Here is a 20,466-nt window from a genome sequence, read left to right as displayed (position 1 = left end):
CTTATTTATAATTACTCCTTTTATGATAATTTTAGGCTAACTACTTTTCTTAACAAATATGTTTCCTAACCATACCAAATCACGAAATAATTTTTTTCTGTAAAATTAACAAATATGTTGATAATCTATTCTAATACTATATTAAAAAAAGTAAATTCAAATTTAATAAAAGTAAATTAACTTTAATTTCTACGAAGCTACTACACTATGATTTGATTTTGGCGTTTTTGAGCTGGTGTTTTAGTTGAGGCTAGGGTTTGGGTTCCAGGATGATGGGGAGGTTGTGGTGAGGGCTTATCTTTGACATTGATTGATTCGCCCTTGCAACTCTCATAGATGCTATATGTGGGAAGACTCACTTTCTTCACTACTCCAAATTTTAATTAATCTAAACTGATTTTTAACATTGACGTAAATATCTTCTCTATTCTATGTTAACTTTTGAAACACTTTCCTTCCATGCATAAATTATTGTTTGATATAAAAGTAATCATACATATTTGATTTAGAAATGAAAATATTTTAGAATGAAAAGAGGGAAAGAAATGATTTGAAGAGTTTTTTACGTTACACACATTGGGAAGGGAAAGAATATTAATCCATTTTCCTAGGAAAACAAAGAAAGAAAGGTGTGTGTGTGTGTGTGGATGGGCCATTGCATGGTGAGAAGAAGATGATAGAAATAGAAATGGTCCCTCCGTAGTGAAAAAGAAAAGCAAATTCTAAATTATGAAAAGGGAAAAGGCAAAAAGAAAAAGAAGAAATAATTCATTTCAGAAAATCATTGCTTAGTCGGTGTTTCCTTGACGGTGGTAGCTTTGGAATCAACAACGGACAAAAAATCAGCTGAGATCCCCACCACCCTCTACCCTATTTACTCTTTTTGCTTCCTCTATACAACACCTATCGTTACTCCTTTATAATTATAAAATAATACTTCATAAACAAATATTTAAATTCACAAATCTATAATACCGTCTTTTGATCTCAGAGATATTTCATTATAAAAAAGTAAAAGAGATAAGAAGTATATGGAAAAAGTGAGGTTGAGTAAAAACCAATAATTTTTATGTTGATAAATGAAGAATAGAGAGGAATGGAGGATAAGAATTCTATTAAAGGCAAAGGTTGTGTGCGTTTGGGATTGGGATTGTGTGCACGTGAAGGATAAGGGTTAGGTATTTAGAAAAGGGATTAAACAGGGAAGGGAAGGAATTTGGAGTGGAATTAAGGCAGTGTTTGGGAATGGGGTATGGTAGGAAGAAAAGTAAACGTGGATTAGTTAAAGTAGAGAGAGAATGTGTAGTTTGGAATGGTAAATGTTTGGAGAGAGTGATGTGACAGACCGCTTCTAATTCTATTCTACAGCTGTCTACCTCTTTCGCTTCTTCTTTTTACCTATTTTCACCTTCATAAAATATGTATTTGATACAGTGACCATATTCAACTCTTTAATTTATGCATGTCTAATTACATAAAATCAATTAGGTTAAATATTTCGGTTATAAGTCTGAGTCGCTAAATACCTTTATTATTTGTCTTTCTTCATCTTCCGATTTTGGTCTTTATGTCTCTTGTCCATTAGTCTGGGCGGATATACCTATTAAAGATACTTTGATGTCAAACTCAGTAATCGAACTGTCCGATTATCTAATACGACAATGACAATAATAAATTCATAGTAATTGCCTCTACCAACCTGTTATCTTTGACTTATATTTATAGTTTTCGAGCATGGGCTTAAGATTAGCGATATTTTAATCTCGGTCCAATCCTGGTCCAATACCCTTAAACGTGATTTACTTTAATCTCTTTAACATTAATCATTTATGCTTATGAGGCCGAACCGGCAAATTTGTCTTCTTTGTTGGTCGTTCGATCATGTCTTCATTATGAACTTGTGACGATCGTCCAGTCATATGATACATTAAATATTGGAGAATGATTTCTTAAATATAATGAGCTAATTACTTGAAATCAATTGGGTTAGTGACAGGAGAATTAAATTGTTTGTTAATGAGATTGTTACATAGATGAAGAGGAAATTGAAAGAGAATTGTCATGAGAAAATAAGGAAAAAAAGATAAGATATAAAGATAAAGAGAAAATGTTTGTTAAATATTCTAAAAGGCATGCTCGTACTATGATGAAATAAAAAGAGATATGGAGAAAAAGAAAATTAATGAAGAAAATAAAATAAAAGAGGAGATATCGAGAGAGAAAGATAATAAAGAGGAGTTGAAAGAAAAGAATAAAGAGAAGAAGTTTAGAGAAAAAGAAAATAAAGAGTATGAGATTAAATAAAAAGAAAATAAAGAGGAGTTTGAAAATTAGATTTAAGAAAAAAAATAACATAGAAGAAAAGAAAAAAGAAGAAATAAGTGAGAAAATAATAACTAATAAAGAGGGGTGGAAATGATAATAAAGATGATGTCTTTTATGATTATGATTGTGCAAGTATTATTACTTTGTCCATTCAACAATGTAGAGAAGAATTTCTTTATGAGATGTCTCAACAACAATGCATCACTTGGCATCAATCATGTATCCATTAATAAGCTGTTTTTGCAAGTATTTTTTTTTTCAGATAAAAACAATCAAAGGCAAATCTTTGATCTTAATATCATCATGTTTGTTTTTTGGAATAAGTGTATTCATGGCATTCAAGAACAAATGCACATGAAGAAGGAAGAAGGAATGATTTAATCTTTTTGTTTTGAATTTTTTTTTGTAATTTTTATCTTTTAATTAAATATAGGAAACAATGATTCATATAATGGGATTAAATATAACATTAGTGAATATTAAATATTAGTTATTGAGAATTATTATGGAATGTAATTTTTTTTGTCTAATTCATCCTATAAGAGGATAAACTTGTAATACAAATGAATATATGATATATGAATTTGATAGAAAATTGAATTTTCTATTTTTGAGAATTTTTTTAGAGTTTTTGGCTATAAAAACCCCAATTTTGATATTACTAAGGTGATTTGTGATGATCAACTCCATGACTTATCACTCACATTCTCATCTTTCTTGAGTGTAGCGTCAATATCTTTTCTAAATGTTAGAGTGAATGACATCAAATGGAGAAGTACTCTTTTTATGACTAATATGATAATATGCTCGATAGTGTTATGACAACTAACAAATATCACAATTAAAAGACTCAACAGACTTCTTAGCAAACAAATGGAGAAATAAGGACTTGATAGATTGAATGAAGGATGCCTAAGTCTTTTATGATGCAACCATATTTAGGAATTTGTCCACGTCTCAGATGTAGCTTGCTGACTCATGATTTTTGTTTTGCTTTGGTCATCAGACTCCAAAGATACAACCCACTATGCTCCTTAGTAGTTAAAATCGTCTTCACCTTGGCAAGGTTCTGAAAAACATAATAAGTTGAGAAAAATGTTATTGAACAATTTAAATCCTTTGTGTTTTTGCACAAATATAAGACTATTTGCTAATTGTGGAACATGTAAAACATCCCTTAATACAATAAATGTGTCCAAAATTATATTCCCAAAGTCGTATATAGGTATACACTAACCACTCGCAACTATAATAAGTTGTTCTCTATTTCATTTACCATATGAGTCGAATGACACACGAAAATGTGTCATATGATCAGTTGCTCCTGAAGCACGCTTAACCATGGAGTTCTTATGGGTCAGGCTACCGAAAAGTAAATGCATTTTGGTGATATGAGTAGTCAAATCAATTCCTTTAAGATATCCTTCAACTGTATAGTCCCATACCTACACAGTCTCCAGATCCCTCTCATTCCGGTGTATGTCCGATTCGTCCATGTACCCCTTCCACCCGAAGCTGCCAGGAGCCGCTCCTTGTCTGTGCCCCCTGCACCATGCCTCTTGCACCGGCGTCACTCCCCGCCCTCGTCTGTAACGCCCCGGCAACTCACAGGGACCATCGACTGCCCCCACAGATCACCACCAGGCTTTCCAGTGTGCTTTGTCCTCACTCGCACACTTTCTGGGAAAACTTCCCAGAAGGTCACCCATCCCAGAATTACTCCAAGCTAAGCACGCTTAACTATGGAGTTCTTATGAGTCAGGCTACCGAAAAGCAAATGCATTTTGGTGATATGAGTAGCCAAATCAATCCATTTAAGTTATCCTTCAACCGTATAGTCCCATACCTATACAGTCTCTAGATCCCTCTCATTCCGGTGTATGTCCGATTCGTCCATGTACCCCTTCCACCCGAAGCTGCCAGGAGCCGCTCCTTGTCTGTGCCCCCTGCACCATGCCTCTTGCACCGGCGTCACTCCCCGCCCTCGTCAGTGCCCGGATGTCACATCCGCTCCTTGTCTGTGCCCCCTGCACCATGCTTCTTGCACCAGCGTCACTCCCCGCCCTCGACTCCGTGCCCGGGTGTCACAGTACATGATCCAAATGGCTTACTCATTGATTTATCCATTACTTTCAAGTGCTCAAGTTTCGCTTTATAAGCTTTCATATCAAGATTTGGTGATGGTGAATGACTATATTGATTGATTGCTTCATGTTGGTAGTATGATTTACCCATCTTTGAACAGACCCTTTGCTGTTTCTCATGCGCTCGAGAACATTATTTCTTCCATGGAGTTTGAAGCATATATCCTTGGTATGTCCAGATCTTTTACAATATGAACAATAGTCTCCACGATTAATTTTTTCAAACCACTTTCCCCCAATATTTGTTCCTTTGTGGACTTCCTTTCTTGTTGTCATGGCAGAGCATGTGTTGGAGATCCCCCATCAAACATGACAATTCTCCGAGTTTCTTCTCCTTTTACCATAAAAAAAAACTTCTGATAGAGATAATAATTTTTCTCTTGATAAGATTTGTACCCGGATTGAGTCGTATTCATGATTCAGGCCATGAAGAAATTTGAAGATTCTTCCTTTTTCCATGGCTTCAAGATGTGCGAAGATATCTCCAAAGTCCATTTGAGATTATGTGATATTGTGATACGGAAAGAGAGTCATATTTTGTATTAAATATCCTGCTTTCAATATCATAGCATGCAGGAAAATATTATTTTAATGAAAAAGTACTCTATAAATCATCCTATATCTCTTTTGACAGAAGAATAAGACATATAATTTTGATTTATCTAAAGAATCATGGAATTTCACATCCAAGTCATAATTAGTGAATCTTTATTGTCTCAAATTGGAAAATAAGTATTGTCTAGTCCTGACCCTCTTCCATTAATGTGGTCTAGTCTTGAACGTCCATGAAGAATCCTTTGAATGTATTGGGTCAATTGTAAGAAATTACGACCATCAACTTATAGACACCCATGATATTTGGAAGATCATTAGGACTCAAAGAAATAATTTTTATTTCAGATATCACTTGAAATACAATCAGATGTCTTTGGTGACCTCATCCAAAAGGACGATGACGTGTGGGTTACACTAAAAAAAAGAAGAAGAACTTAAAATCCATATCTATTGAAATATAGACCAAATTGAAAGTCATCAACTCGTGAAACAGACTCAAGAGAGTTCAACGACCCTTCTGTGACAATGATAGCGAGTAAGTCTTATCAGAGCTAGGTACGTGGGCTACATGCTACCACAATAAGATGAAACAAATGCAGAGAAAAAAAGGAATGAGAAGAGAAAAAGAGAAGGAGTATGATATGTGTTGCGGTTAGGGTTTTTAACCCTCAATTTTTCAATAAAACTTGATCAAACATTGTGCTAGTCAAAGGAGGGTAGGACGATTTTTACATCAGTAACAAAATTTTCACGCTGGAGTATATTGGGCATTTAAGAAATATTTGAAAACGGAGGAAAAGATATTTGGAGTTGCAGGAAAAAATTTCCTTAAATAACGTCAATAGTTGAAACTTTTTACATTTAAAATGTTTGGAATCAATATAGATGAGTTTCTTTTTCATACATTAGAGATAAGAGGGAATACACTAAATTTATTCTCTCTATCTTGGTGTAAAGGAAAGATGATCAATACATTTTAAAAATTTATTAGTTAAAAATTAATTAAGTGGAATAAGTCAGATGATAGGTCCCACTTAAGGATAAATTTTAAAAATATTATAAATTATTAATAATTTTTAATTACTTACTGATATTTCTTTTAAAACAATGATAATTAGTTAAAACAGTTTTATATTAATTTTTTTATAAAGAGACACGGAAAGTATAACTAAATATATTAATTTTATAAAATAGGATATGTTGTTTTGGTTAATCCATTAGGTTTCAAGACCAATTCTATTCGTTTTCTTACTTTTAAAATTAATTTAATTTTAAAGAGAATAATCATTTGAATCATTCAAGCCAATGTGATCAGTTTAAGGTAGTTATTAGCCACACCGTAGTTACTTCACATGAATTATAGTCACATTATACGTTAGAGAAACATTAAAACCAAACATTTGTAAATTTAAAACGAGCAAAACTAATTCTTATGAAACTAGTTCTTATGTAAGAAAAAAATATGAAAGAATTTTTAACTTATATATATATATATATATATATATATATATATATATATATATATATATATATATATATATATATATATATATATATATATAATTTGCAATTTTTTATGGTAACAATCGTCATATTTACTCATAATCAAATCCTCACCAACTAAGATGAATCTAATTGTTAGCGGTGGAGAATTTAATTCATCTTAACTAAGGTCCCATATAGATTATCAAATTTAGGGAAAACAAAATAGATGAGCAGAATCCGGGAAAATTTCCATGCCTGAGTTTGGCAAAAATTTGAAGATCTAAAGATACTAAAGTCGCTGATTTTAAGTTTTAAAGGAAATAGAATGAATTAAAATTTGACAAGGATTAAATAAAAAACTCTCATTTTTTTGAAGATTAAAGACATTTAAATATAAAAATTATTATTATTATGGATTTGACAATCGTTCGAAGTTTCTCAGGAAGAAAAGTGATGTGAAGATTGGTTAGAAGGTGAATAAAAAGTTTGGGGGGTCAGTGAAGATGGGTTAGAAGGGGAGGGTCATGTGTGGGGTAACCTGTTCGATAAAATGCCACTGACAACATTAAAGATTTAGTTTCAAAAACCTGACTCTGGAGGATAATTTATTAGGCCCTGCTTCACTTTTTTATCAAGTATGGCCAAACAAGCCCCTCAAGAAGCCGAACTATTTTAACAAAATTTGGTGCCCCAAATTAGGACAAGTACTTTTCATTTTAAACATGAAGAAAAACAGGGCACTTCCCCTTCCCTCACTTTATCTCATACCTACCTGAATGGGGTCAGCATAGTATTCAATTATGACTAGTATTATTAATATTATATTTTAATAACAAATTCTTTTTCTTTATCATATTTTTTTTTCCTTTTATCATTTCCATTCATTAACCATTAACTCACACAGCCATACTATCTGCCTATTCCTTTTTTTCCTTTTTCTTTTTATTATATATGTTTTATGCAAGATTTTGCACCTGATATAATTCTCTTTGATTTGATGAATACCCATGTGGCTGTCCCATGTCACCATGCTGTAGCAAGTGCTTTTAGAACAAAATAATTAATTCAGAAGTCAAACATCAGACATAGACTTTACCTAGCAACTCAAAAATGTTTATTAGGGTATAAGAGGAAGAACGACACTTGTGGCAAGAATATCGGAGAATGCTCATCCAGCAACCTTGATTATTGATTATTGATATGTGTAATTTTTTAATGAAAACGATGATTATCGAATTCTTCTTTTTACACGTATTTGGGAATCGGAATGTAGTAGAACCATGATTTTAGAATTTAGCCTTGTCTTCCTTATTCTCGTGTAAGAGCTGTTAACGGAACGTGGCTAACAAAAGGTTGGCACTTCCGAAAAGAACTTTGATGACTGAAATATATGTTTTTGAATAAAAGTGGTATGATAAAAGGAGAAGAAATAGTATTTTACATTGGTGTGTAAATATTGAGAGGAAAAAAAAGATGGCAGAGAGTGGGCAAAGTGTAGCATGTGTAGGTGTAGGGTGTGTTTGTTATCTCGTTGTGTGGTACCTTGGTTTCAATATCCCAATAAACTCGATGTGGGATAAAAGTATCTATCTCCAGCGGGGTCTAGCCATACATGCAGAAAGGGATAGATACCACAATAATGATGATAGATAAAAACTTAAAAACGGACAACGAAGAGAGAGAAAGGGTGAAAAGAAAGAAACAAAAACGGGTCACCTTTTTACTAATTTGTCTGCTAGCGTGTGGTGCGAATGTTGGAAGCATGGAAGCAAAGCAAAGGCCGAGAATGGCGGCAACCCATAACTCAATCATAAATCCCACATCAACCTCACTCTTTCTCCATTACAACACCTGGCACTCGAGGAATACCATTTTTTATTTTTTATTATCTTCACTGTACCATTTACTGTTTACATAGATAGATAGACACAACCCAACGCAAGACATCCCAATGCCATAAACAGCACTTTCCTCCCTTACCTGAAAAGTTGTTTTTCTTATTCTTTTTTTTTCCTTCATGGCAAAGTGGTTCCGGAGTTTGAGCAAAACTGGTTGGTTTTAATTTATTTGACTTAACTTAATTATCGTATGAGTAATGGGTGAGTTTGGCGTTCCCCACATGAGAAAAAGAAGTAGCAGCGACAACAGTGGTGGTAGCTTTGTTGGGTTGGATGTGAGAGTGCAGAGCCCTGAAGCATTATTCCATAATAAGATGACGATGATGGCGCATCATAATCATCACCACCGTCCATTGTCATCACCCTTTGATAATGATTCCTGTGCTGGTGATGGCGATGGTCCCACGGCTTACATGTCTTTTACTAATCATATAAACCTTGTTAGTGGAGCTTCTGTTCTCGCTCCTGCTATTGATGGTGGCTGTGGTGCTCCTGCACCTGTAAGGACTTTGCAGCCTTTTGACATTTCTCCTTATACTTCTCCCACCACCACCTCTTCTACCTTCAAACTCTCAGGTTTGTGTTTTAATTACTCTGTCCCCCCTCATTGCTGTGTGTGCTAAGCTTAGGTTTCATTCCATCTTTCTCACTAATACATCCCAAAGATTGCGTCTTTTTACTAGAATAAAAAGAAAGTAAAGGTGGGTCAAAAGAGAGAGAGAGTGTGTGTAGGTGCTTTGGGGTTTCTGTCCTGTCTAAGACTCTGAACATACTTGTGTTGTGTCTTGGTTGTGTGTTACAGCAGGTGGGATGGCGGCTTCGTTTGGGTTCCCTTTCACAAGTGCACAATGGAGGGAGCTTGAAAGACAAGCCATGATATACAAGTACATGATGGCTTCTGTTCCTGTTCCACACGATCTTCTCATCCCTACTTCACTCACACCCTCTTCACGCTCTGCCTGCAGTATGAATGACCCTTTGCTTTCTCGTGCGTCTTAATTTCTAATTTTCTAGTCTCATTTTCATAGTTCACGCACAGACACTAGACAACAGCATGTTCCCGTGCCTTTTCTGCCTTTTCACTCCATCCCCATCTAAAGTTTGTGTCTTTGTTCTGTCTCTCTTTGCCTGCCCTCTCTCGACCACTCTTTACTCTTTGTATTTGTCTCAAAACTTCACCTTTTTTTTTTCAAATCACTGTGGCCCTTTTCATGACATGGGGGCTTGCTTTCACTGTTTCTTGAACTTTGCATTCCCTTTAGTTTTTTAATTTTACTTTTATTTTCACAGTGGATGGTGGTTTCAATCTGAGGTTGGCTAGTGGCACTGACCCGGAGCCAGGTAGGTGTAGAAGAACAGATGGTAAAAAATGGAGATGTTCAAGAGATGTGGCTCCAAACCACAAGTACTGTGAGCGCCATATGCACAGAGGGCGTCCCCGTTCAAGAAAGCCTGTGGAAGTTAACACCAAGACCGCCACTCCCACTAGCATCAATAACAATACCCACCAAATCAAGAGGCCTCGCCATGAGTGCAATCCTTTTCCTTCCATACCTGATGTAACCGTGGCCATTCCTAACCCCACATCTAGAAAACATGGACCTTCACCCCATTTTCTTGGCTCTTCCACCACACTGCCGTACCTTGAATCCCCCCTTTCTCTTGCTAACTTTGGTTACAAAGCTGCAAATTTGGACTCCATGGCTTCTGTTTCTGCAAATAAGGAACCCAGGTGAGTTCGAAGTTTGATTTTGCCTTGTCTTTATTTCTCGATTTGCGTTCTGATTTTAATTCTGATTCTGCTTCCCCGGACATGCTTTCCCTTCTCAGATCTTTTGTTTCTTTAGTCAAAAAACAAACAACAATGCAACGTTACTTAAAGTTTGTCCAAGGCCTTATACATTTTATTTTACCTTGATTCTTATTAAACTGAAGTATGGTTGTAGTTCTACAGTCCAGTCATTTTGTCTATTTTACTAGAGTAGCCGAGGAATGCTTCTCTATTGATATATTCGTGGGTGTTATGTTGTGATAAATTGGTGTTCTGTTACTGATCTGGTGAATTGAATGTGATAGGGGTTTGGACTGGATGCTGAATGGAGATCCTATTTCCCTGGGTGCTTCCGACTCAGAATGGCAGTCTCTGATGCATCACAAAGTTGGACTGAGCAGTGAGAGTTCTTGTAACAATCCCCAGCCTCAGTACTTGAATTCATTTACACTATACAACACTGGACTGGATCAACAGAACAGGCGCCACCCTTTGTTCCTGAATCCTCTGGTTGTTCCTATGGAAAATCTCCAACCGGAGAAGCCAAGAGGTTTCATTGATGCTTGGTCCAACACAGAAACTGGTGAAAACAATGCCCCCACCAACAGCAAGAACTCTGCTGCATCAATCGGTAAATTGACCCTTTCTTCTCTTGATCTATCAATGGGGGGTGGTGCTGTGAACGAAGATGTAGGTAATGTTAACATAGGGCTGGGCCTAATGGAGTCTATTGCAAACACACACACCGATACCAAAATCTCTCTGTCGAACTGGGTCAACCCTGCACCTTGGGTGGGTTCAACGCTTGGGGGTCCTCTAGCTGAAGTTCTAAGGTCAAGCACAGTGACTGCGACAACGAACGAAAGAACCTCAAACACACCCTCACCAGCCACCACACATGTGGAAAGTAACAGTCCTCTGGGAACAATGGTGTCGTCTCCATCTGGGGTGTTGCAGAAAACGCTTGTTTCATTGTCTGATAGCAGTAGCAATAGCAGCCCAAGGGTTGCATCATCAAGGGCGAATTCTGAGATGGCCCTGCTGAGGTTTCAAGGAAATGTAAATTAAATTAATTAGTGTTGATTTGAAATGGGGTAATATTATTATGTAATGTTGCATATTTGGGGAAGTGTGGTGTCGATTCGGATAGGTATAGGCCCTGTGTCCTATTGTGGAGGACGGTTTGTTATATACTGAAAAACCTCTGGTGAACAACCTGTGTTTCTGTTTATGTGATGAGGACTGGTTGCAGCTTTAAATTCTTGGTTCATGGAAACGTCATGATGTTACTTATCTCTACCACCCAGTGTATGAATCAATGCCATGCGGTTGTTTCTTGTGGGGTCCTTACCTCCTGACCCAACTTGTCGGAAAAGACATAAATCCAACTTTGACTATGTCAACCATGTACCTCTTCACCCTTCTCCCTCCTAAAATATCAACCACCGCCATTTTATTTCTGCTCTTCCATCTGCATCCAAATCTTATCCAACAAAAACTATTCTATATATCACTCTGAGTTAATTGTTTAAAATACCTCATTAGTCACATCTCTTATTAGCCAGTCGTTTCAAAATGTTATATTCACCTTTTGTATACATATAAATTACTTCGTTTCTGGCTCACACAACATTACTAGGAATATTCTAATTCTAAGAGATTAAACTTCATGATTTCTGGACATATAGGTATTGCAAAAGTTACTCATCTACAATTACATTATATAATTTTTAAATATTTTACATTAATTGTTAATTAATTTATATGATTTACAAATTAGTTTCAGATGCTTTTGATAATTACAATTTAGTCCTGTTATGGTCAATTTATGAAAATAGTATGTTATTTTAGTCAAACAATTTTAATATAATTTTATTTTAGAGTTTACGTAAATAATTTTAAGAGTAGCGCGTGTTTATTCAATTAACTCAAAAGGATTATTTAAATCTTTTACAGAAAGTAAAATTTACAAGTTATATTTTACTTTATGCTCAATTTTAATATCATAAGTTTATTTAATATTATTACGTCTTTTTAATTTTATTATTACATAAGAATATAAAAAGATAAAATCAATATTTGTGTTCATGGTTTTTCTTTTTATTTTTTGTACCTTTTAGAATAATATGTTCTTCTTTCTTGTGTTTATGAGGCTTGTAATTAATTAAATAATGTTTGATCATAATTTCAAATTTAAATTAGATTATACTATGAATAGTTAAAATTTGGAACCCAAAATAATTTTTTTAACTCAAGGATTTTTGATATATATATATATATATATATATATATATATATATATATATATATATATATATATATATATTAGCTTTAAAAAATATTTGACCATGGGTGTGAAACCCTAAATAATTAGCAGTAATAATTCCCTGTCACACCCAATTAATACACACTATAATCCATGCTTATCTCATTAAAAATCCACTCCCAACTCTGATTTTCACCTCTCTGCTGTGCACGGAAAACTGGGCCAAAATCATTTCTCTGGAAACATTAAAAACGCACCAATCTTTACATGCAAGCACGCCACGTGTTGCGGAAGAAGTTTCCAAATCAGAGTTTGGGTGCAGGTGTCGGCTTGAGACACGTTCGTTCAAACGAGCGTGAGATTTACAAAACCAGATTTTTCTGAAAAACTCTCTCACCTGCATCACTCATCTTCTTCCTCACGAAACACACCCATTCATCTTCTCCAACTTCTCTCTAAAACCAGTAAACTTCTCTCTACTGTAACCTCTCATTTTCTTCTCCAAATCCCATTTCAGAACCATAGGAACGTTTCCAGAGACGCGGACGTTAGTTTGGACCGAACAGAATTTGATTCTAAGCTGGTAAGTTCCTTCCTCTAGTAGTTCGTCCATTAGGGTTTCATTCTAAACCATGTCTTCAGTTCATGCATGGACTGTTTTTGAGCAATCTCTGGTTTTGGTGTTTAGATAAAGGGTTAGATTTAGTAGAAGGAACTTAAGTGGCTGTTGCGTATAGAAGAGCTGTAGTTGAACGTGTGGAAGTCATATTTTAGGGCGTACACTGCTATCCAGGTAAGGGAAGCTTATATGTTTAATTTATACTGTATGTTATATGATTTGAGTTGCATGTATGAAAAATATGAAGTTTGAGCTGTTATGGACGTTTACTGATATCTGATATGATTTCTGGGTTGTTGAACTGCATGTTGGTTTGATACGTATGAATGATGTATGAATATGGCAATGTATGAGTTGTTAATATGTTGATTGTTGAATGTGAATTAATCTGGAAGTGAAAGTTATAAAGTTCATAAATTGGAGAATCATTTAGAGTATAAAGTATAAGTTAAATGTGAAATCTGGAAATTTGTTAAGTTTGAGAAATCTGAGACTTAAATCATCCCCTTTGATAAATAACGCTCGTCACCGTACGGTCTTAGACCGTTCGGTTTTCCTTAAAATAACTTAGAATGGGATTCCTTCATTTGGAAAGAATTCTGCTCGTGAACGAGCGTCCCTAATTGAATGTTTGAGCGTTCGTTCAGCTCAGCTGTTTATAAATATTTGAAACTTTATGAATACGTAACGCTCGGTCTTATACCGAGCGTTCGTCCTAAAGAGCGCTCGGTTCCATATTGAGCGTTCGTCCTAAAGAGCGCTCGGTTTCGTATTGAGCGTTCGTCCTAAAGAGCGCTCGGCTTTTTTTTAAGCGTTCGTCATGATTTGTGCTCGGTCATATACCGAGCGTTCGCGTTAATAAAGTGTTCGGTCTTAAATCGAACGTTCGTCATTATCTTTAATTCCTTACCGAACGTAAATAGCGTTCGTCCAAACATTTGAAAAATCTATATTTGCGCGTCCAGTCTTTGACTGGTAGCCTATTCCTTTCGAATACAAAGTTCCTTATATATTCAAGTATTCTCTTTAATGTTTATTCATCTAAATTGAGATAATCTGACTTCTTGGCATTTAAAATTATTCTGGAGTTGATCTTTTATTCGGAAGTCTTTATGATTTTAAGAAGTTCTTTTAAATCCGGTTTTAACGTACGTCCTCTTCCTTCAGAAAGTTGAACGTCCGTCTTTTTTAGAGAGAGTGGAACAAAGAATGAAAATATTATAAACATGAAATGTCAAGATGTTCGAATACTGTATTAACTGATTATACGATTGTGGAATTTGAACGAGCGTTCCAAGGAGGAACGTCTCAGATGTGTTAAATATTGAATTTGGTAAAGTATGAACGTGGATAAGTTAAGCCTCGCGGTCCATCCTGATATTCCGTGATACTCCTCTTCAAGTAGAAGGGGGTAGTCATGTGTGGGAATGGCAGGAGGCCCTAGTCCTATTGAGTACTTTGGACAGATAGGGTTAACCTCGAGTGGCAGCTGTGAGATTAGATCAGTTACTACACCACTCGGGTGCAAGGACGCTTGTAACTACATGGTTCATACAGTCCGGACGGTCTGTCTTATATAAGTATTTCTATGATTATTATTTGATAAGTTACTTGTTGTATGTGTGAATTGAAATGTAAATGTATGTGTTAATTGTATAAATTAAAAATTATAAGCTTATCCTTGCATTTCCATTGTGTTGTCTCCTGTCTATGTACGTTCGTCTTGTCTTGCAATGATCATCCGTGTGGATGTGAGCAGATGGTGGTGCATCTCTTGAAGAAATGCTGGAAGAAGGAAATTTGGAAGATGCAAATTTGGTTGAGGTGGAAGTCAAGGCCGAGCCTTAGAGCGCTCGTTAGATTAGTGATGTAAATGGTAGAATAGTTGGACGTGCAGTTAAATGTTTTGTAAAATCGTTCGTCCTGTTTATCACTGAATTCTATTTTGAACGTACGTTCTTCTGTACTGACGCCGTTCGGCTTCTTTTTAAACCTGTGTTAATGAAAAGATTGTTTATGTTACTGTTAATTGTAATTAATTCTCAATTATGGTAATTACTGTATTTTGGGATGTTACAATGGGTGCATCTTATCCATAAGGTTTTGTGAATATGCTGACCTATAAAATTTTTTATGTGGATTTTTTGTTATGTGAACTTTTTAGTACTAATCTATGCAAGTTAGAGATAGACTTATTGGTTTACCATAATCTATAGAGTTTTTGTGGACATTCCTTTCTTATGAGCTTTTCTATGTAGACTTTTTATTTTGACCGAGGAAAGGGACCCCAGATTGATAAGTCTAAATATGTAAGCTTTACTAGTCATAGACTTGAAAACATCACTTAAATTCAATGTGTTATGATTAGGTTTTAATTTAAATTTCACATGTGTGTTTACTAAGTGTTTTCTTGTCACATCTTTTACTACTTTCCTTTAAATATGTTCTAACGAAAGTGAAATTTTTTCAGTTTTTCTATGTTGACTATTAATTCAACCCATCTCAAATGCATTTTTTTATGGTGTAGTATGACCAATATATTATCTCATTAATCCAATTAATGTCACATTCTAATCTCTATCACATTGTATTTAAAATGTGAAACTCAAATTAAAACCAAATTCTAGCTACATTTAAATTAATTTGGATGTATAATACTGATGTACAATCTAAATTCAACTCAAAATCATTATAATCACAAACTCAACTATCTATTCACAATTTTTAAGTTCATTCTAATGAAACATAATTTCTGAAAGAAAAAAATGCTCTCAGTTTCATTAAAAAAAAATACAAAATTTCTTATTCAAAGTAAAGTCACAAAACTAATATTTTTCCGACCCAATCCCTCATATTATACAGGTAGAGAATTACTAACACAAGTAGGTGTTTCAATTGAAGTCTTACATATGAAAACTAACTAAAAATCCAGAACAAATTAATATAAGTACACCCCTCTACTAGTAGAAGTCATATGAGTTACGATTCATTTTTTAAGTCTTTAACTTTCTTATAACCTTTGTAATTTCACTCAATCTTTAATTCAACTTTTTAATCTCTCATTAACTTTAATTATTGTTGATGTTGAGAGTCACAGAAAAAAATTAATTTTAAAGAGGTGAAGAGATCAAATAATAAAAAATTTTAAACAGATAGAACACTGTAGCTTTTATTTGATCGTATACCAAACAAGTTTAACATATATTATTCGTAAGAGAAGGGTATAATTTTGAAAATAAAAAACAGTACAATTTAAACGCTGCATAACGAGAGACTCGTGCAATTTATTAAGGGTGTTGCTCCCTTTACCACCACACCTTCCCTTCACCACCACACCTTTCTTCCTTCACCTTCCTTTTACTATTTTGTTCCACATTAAATTTTTTTTTTTTAGGGTTATTATTTTTTAATTTTACCCATTCACAACCTATTTCACTAATAACGTATTCTAGTACCGTACATGAGTAAAATACTTTTCTTTCATTTTAACATTATATTTCTTCCTTTTTTTCGTTGTTGTGAAATAAAGTTGCAAATGTTGGTGGTGGTGAAAAGAATTATCAAGCAGTCTCCTCTCGTGATGCAGTATCGCTCTCGTGGTGCAGTGCGTGTCGTGCTTCTTCGTATTCGAATAAACCTTGAAATAAAACCTTAAAATAAAAAACGTAACCTTTAAACGGAGGTGACATCCTTCAACGGATGTCAACATCCTTCAACGGATGTCACCTCCGTTTAAAGGTTATTTTTTTTATTTTAGAGTTTGTTTTATTAGGGGACATCCGTTGAAGGATGTCACCTCCGTTGATCTATACTTCCTCACGCTGGTTGATGCTCTGGATGTTCACACCACGACGGCTACGTTCCTTCACACCACGGCGGCAATGGAGGCTTTCAAACAAAAAAAAAACTGGGAAGAAAAAGGAATGAAAGTGCGGGAAGTGGGGAGGTGAAATGAAAATGGGGAAAGTGGAAGAGAATTCCATGGGTGGGTGGTGGGAAAGTAAAATTAGGGTTTCAAATTATTTAAAATAGGGTAAAAGTAAAAATCTGTTTAACTTAAGGATATAATTGTATTTAAAATAATCTGGGGAGGTGGAGGAAGTATAGGGTGGTGGTGGAGGGAGCAACACCCATTTATTAAATACTTATTTATCTAACTGTGATAAATGTTGTTTTTTGGGCCACATCAGTGACTAGCTCCATGGGTTGCTATAGTGATTGCATCTGGGCTTGAGGCCTACTTCAAAAAGACAGCATAGAGTGCTTTGTAGCTTGCAATTTTGATAAGGCCTTTCTCATGTTCCATCGTTCTTTGGGCTGATCAACTGTGCAACTCAGACCAACTCTTATCACATCAGCGATGCACTCCTCAGCTTTATGCAACCAATGTGTGTTGCTGTCTAAACCACTGCTATGATCATCACTGTTTGAGCTTTGTGTTGAATATTCATAATCTTCAATGAGCCTTCGATCAGCAACCTTCACTACTTCATTCTCATCCATGCTTGAGACAAATTTGTGGAGGCTTAACCCTTCTTTGAACATTTCATCAGTTGGTCTTTTACCTGTGAACATCTCTAGCAGTAGGATCCCAAAACTGTACACATCACCCTCAGTTGAAGCCTTACTTCCAAAACCATATTCTGAAACATATCACCCTAGTATTGTTAGAGCCAGATATAGGTGCGTGTATGTCAGTTATGCTCAAATAGCATGTAAAAGGAAACTATAAAGCAAAAGAAAAAAGAAACTCGATTATTGTTAATACAAAGCAAAGTGTTAATGTGTACCTGGGGCAATGTAGCCAATTGATCCTTTCAGTCCTAGAGTGCTACTCTGCTTCTCTGATGGGTTTTGACACAAAAACCTTGCCAATCCAAAATCTACAACATGTGCAGTCATATTTTCATCTAGAAGGACATTGGCAGGTTTCAGATCACAATGAGCTATAGGTGGATTGCAGTCATGGTGCAAGTAATCCAGAGCAGAAGCAACATCGATTGCAATGTTCAATCTTTGCATCAAGGTTAGAAGGGAGCCTGACTCTTCATCTCCTTGGTGTATTTTGAAGTCCAAGTTGCCATTGGGCATGAATTGCATGACTAGGGCCTTAAATTCCTCTCCTTTATAATCAAGGCTGGAGCAAGAAGTGATAACCTTTACTAGGTTCCGATGCCTGACATTTTTCAAAGCTTCACATTCCGCGTTGAAACTCTTAGACGCTTTGCTTTGTTGCAGATCCAGGACTTTGACAGCAAGGGTGACGGTTTCACCAGTGCTGAAGCTGAACACACCCTTGTACACGGAGCCAAAACCTCCTTTTCCAATTAAGTTTTCAGCTGCAAAATTGTTTGTAGCTATCCGAATATCACCATAAGTTATATTTTGAGACAACCCCCTGAAAGGGTCAGATGACACAAGGGTTTTCCTCTCCTTTCTTTTCTTCTTTATTGTCCAAAACAGAAAGAGCACTGAAATGAACAAAGCAGCAGCACCAACTATTGCAAGTATGGTAGGGAGTAAGATTTTTCTTTTCTTTTTGCCAACAACACAAGGGAGTACTCCCAAATTTTGTATAATTTCCTTGCTAAGGCTACAGAGTTGATTGTTACCTCGAAGATCAAACTTGGTAAGGTCCGTAAACAGACCTTTTGTAGGAATCTTCCCTTCCAAATGGTTGAAAGACAAATTTAATTTCTGTATAGACTCGAGCTGTCCTAAACTTTCAGGAATAGCACCAGTGAGACTGTTTAATGATAAATCCAAAGTCTCAAGGGATGATAAATTCCCAATTGTTGTTGGGATCGAACCATTGAATCTGTTTCTTGCCATTGTTAGCGACTTCAAGCTCAAACACCCCTCTATTTCCACAGGAATGTTCCCTGACATCTGGTTGTCAGAAATATACAAGTTCTCAAGCTGTTTCATGGTTCCCACCCTAGGAGGTAGCGGACCCTGCAGAGAGTTTCCTGCTAAATTCAAGGTTCTTAAGCTAGAAAGTTGAAAAATCTCGTCTGGTATGGTCCCACCAAGTCTATTCAATCGCAAGTCAAGATAATTTAAACTCTTGCATTGTCCAATACTTTGGTGAATTCTACCCGAGAGTTGGTTTATTCCCATTGCAAGGTTAAACAGATTTGTGAGATTGCCAAAAATGTCTGGAATGTCCCCAGACAATCTGTTGCTGTGTATAACAAGTTGCTGTAGATTATTGAGTGCTTCTATTTCTGATGGTAACTCTCCAGTGAAATAATTTTTTTCAAAAGACAAGGATATGAGATTTTGGAATTTCTTCATTCCTTGAGGAATGGTGCCAATAAAAAAGTTATCAGCAACACACAAATGTTGGAGATTTGATGACAGATTAGCAAAAGATTTTGGAAGCTCCCCAGTCAAGTGGTTTTCATGGATCCGGAGTTCCTGCAACTTGGTGGAGTTTCTAAGGCAATCAAAGAACTGGAAATTTAACAAAGTTGTGGAAGAGAGAGAATTATTACCAAGAATGAGGCGGGTAAGGTTTTTTAAGTTGTAGAATAGAGGTATGGGTCCAGTAAATTTATTGTTGGCAAGGTCAATCACTTGAAGATGTGAGGCATTGGATATGGAATTCGGAATTATCCCTTCAAACATATTAGATGCCAGGTATAGACTCTTTAAATTTGGAAGAAATTTGCCAAAATTTTGTGGTAACTCACCCTTAAGATGGTTCACTGTCACGGATAAAAAGACTAAGGAAGACATGTTGAAGATAGAAGTGGGAAACTTGCCAGAGAAATGGTTTTCTGAGATTTGAAGAGAGGAAAGATTGCGGAGATTACCAAGTTCAGTTGGAATCTCCCCCTCCAAATGGTTTCTTGCCAAGGAAAGATTCTCAAGAGAAGAGAGATTGGCAAATGATGGGGGAATCTGACCAGTGAGATTATTGACAGAAAAGTCTAAACTTTGTAGACGGTGGAGATAACCAAGTTGTGATGGAATTGTACCACTGAGATTGTTGTTAGATAAGTGAATGACATTGAGAAGTGAGAGATGGGAAAAGTGTTTGGGAATTTGGCCATGAAAAGTGTTGCCGGAAAGGTCAAGTGAGTGTAGGAAAGTGAGGTTGGAAAGGTGAGGGGAGAGTTTGCCAGAGAGGAAAAGTCCTGGTAGATTGAGAGATTGGACCCTGTTTCCAACTTTGGAGCATGTGACACCGTACCAGGTGCAGTGATTGGAGTGTATAGACCACCCAGAGAGAGCATTTTTTGGGTCAGTGACTTGAGATTTGAAAGAAAGAAGGGCTTCTCTGTCTGTGTTACTGTTGCATGAGATGGCATGAAACTGATGAAATAGGAAACAAGAGAGCAAGAGAAATGGAACGTAGGTCATCATGAAAGTTGGCTTACATGTTCATTTGCATGCAA

At 35.7% G+C, this 20,466-nt stretch overlaps 2 protein-coding genes across 6 annotated transcripts; one reads left to right on the top strand and one right to left on the bottom strand.

Annotated features, from left to right (window-relative positions):
- Positions 1-8,412: 8,412 nt before the first annotated feature.
- On the top strand, positions 8,413-11,437 carry LOC108330653 (growth-regulating factor 2). Of its 5 annotated transcripts, none has more exons than XM_052877254.1 (4): positions 8,413-8,983; positions 9,213-9,371; positions 9,698-10,139; positions 10,484-11,437. In XM_052877254.1, exons 1-4 carry the CDS (start codon positions 8,605-8,607, stop codon positions 11,244-11,246), a joined length of 1,743 nt encoding a protein of 580 aa, XP_052733214.1. In that variant the 5' UTR covers positions 8,413-8,604; the 3' UTR covers positions 11,247-11,437. The 5 variants fall into 5 exon arrangements, with proteins under 5 accessions (XP_052733214.1, XP_017420647.1, XP_017420649.1 ...); XM_017565158.2 differs by having other exon boundaries at positions 9,213-9,395; XM_017565159.2 differs by having other exon boundaries at positions 8,416-8,983; positions 9,210-9,371.
- Positions 11,438-16,882: 5,445 nt separating this feature from the next.
- On the bottom strand, positions 16,883-20,431 carry LOC108330274 (probable LRR receptor-like serine/threonine-protein kinase At3g47570). The gene is made up of 2 exons (XM_017564768.2): positions 17,854-20,431; positions 16,883-17,706 (listed from the first exon to the last, which is right to left on the bottom strand). Exons 1-2 carry the CDS (start codon positions 20,429-20,431, stop codon positions 17,306-17,308), a joined length of 2,979 nt encoding a protein of 992 aa, XP_017420257.1. The 3' UTR covers positions 16,883-17,305.
- Between the last annotated feature and the right edge of the window lie 35 nt (positions 20,432-20,466).

Source organism: Vigna angularis, chromosome 4 (assembly GCF_016808095.1).
Source record: "Vigna angularis cultivar LongXiaoDou No.4 chromosome 4, ASM1680809v1, whole genome shotgun sequence".
NCBI lineage: Eukaryota > Viridiplantae > Streptophyta > Magnoliopsida > Fabales > Fabaceae > Vigna > Vigna angularis.
This window is presented reverse-complemented; position numbering and strand designations above follow the sequence as displayed.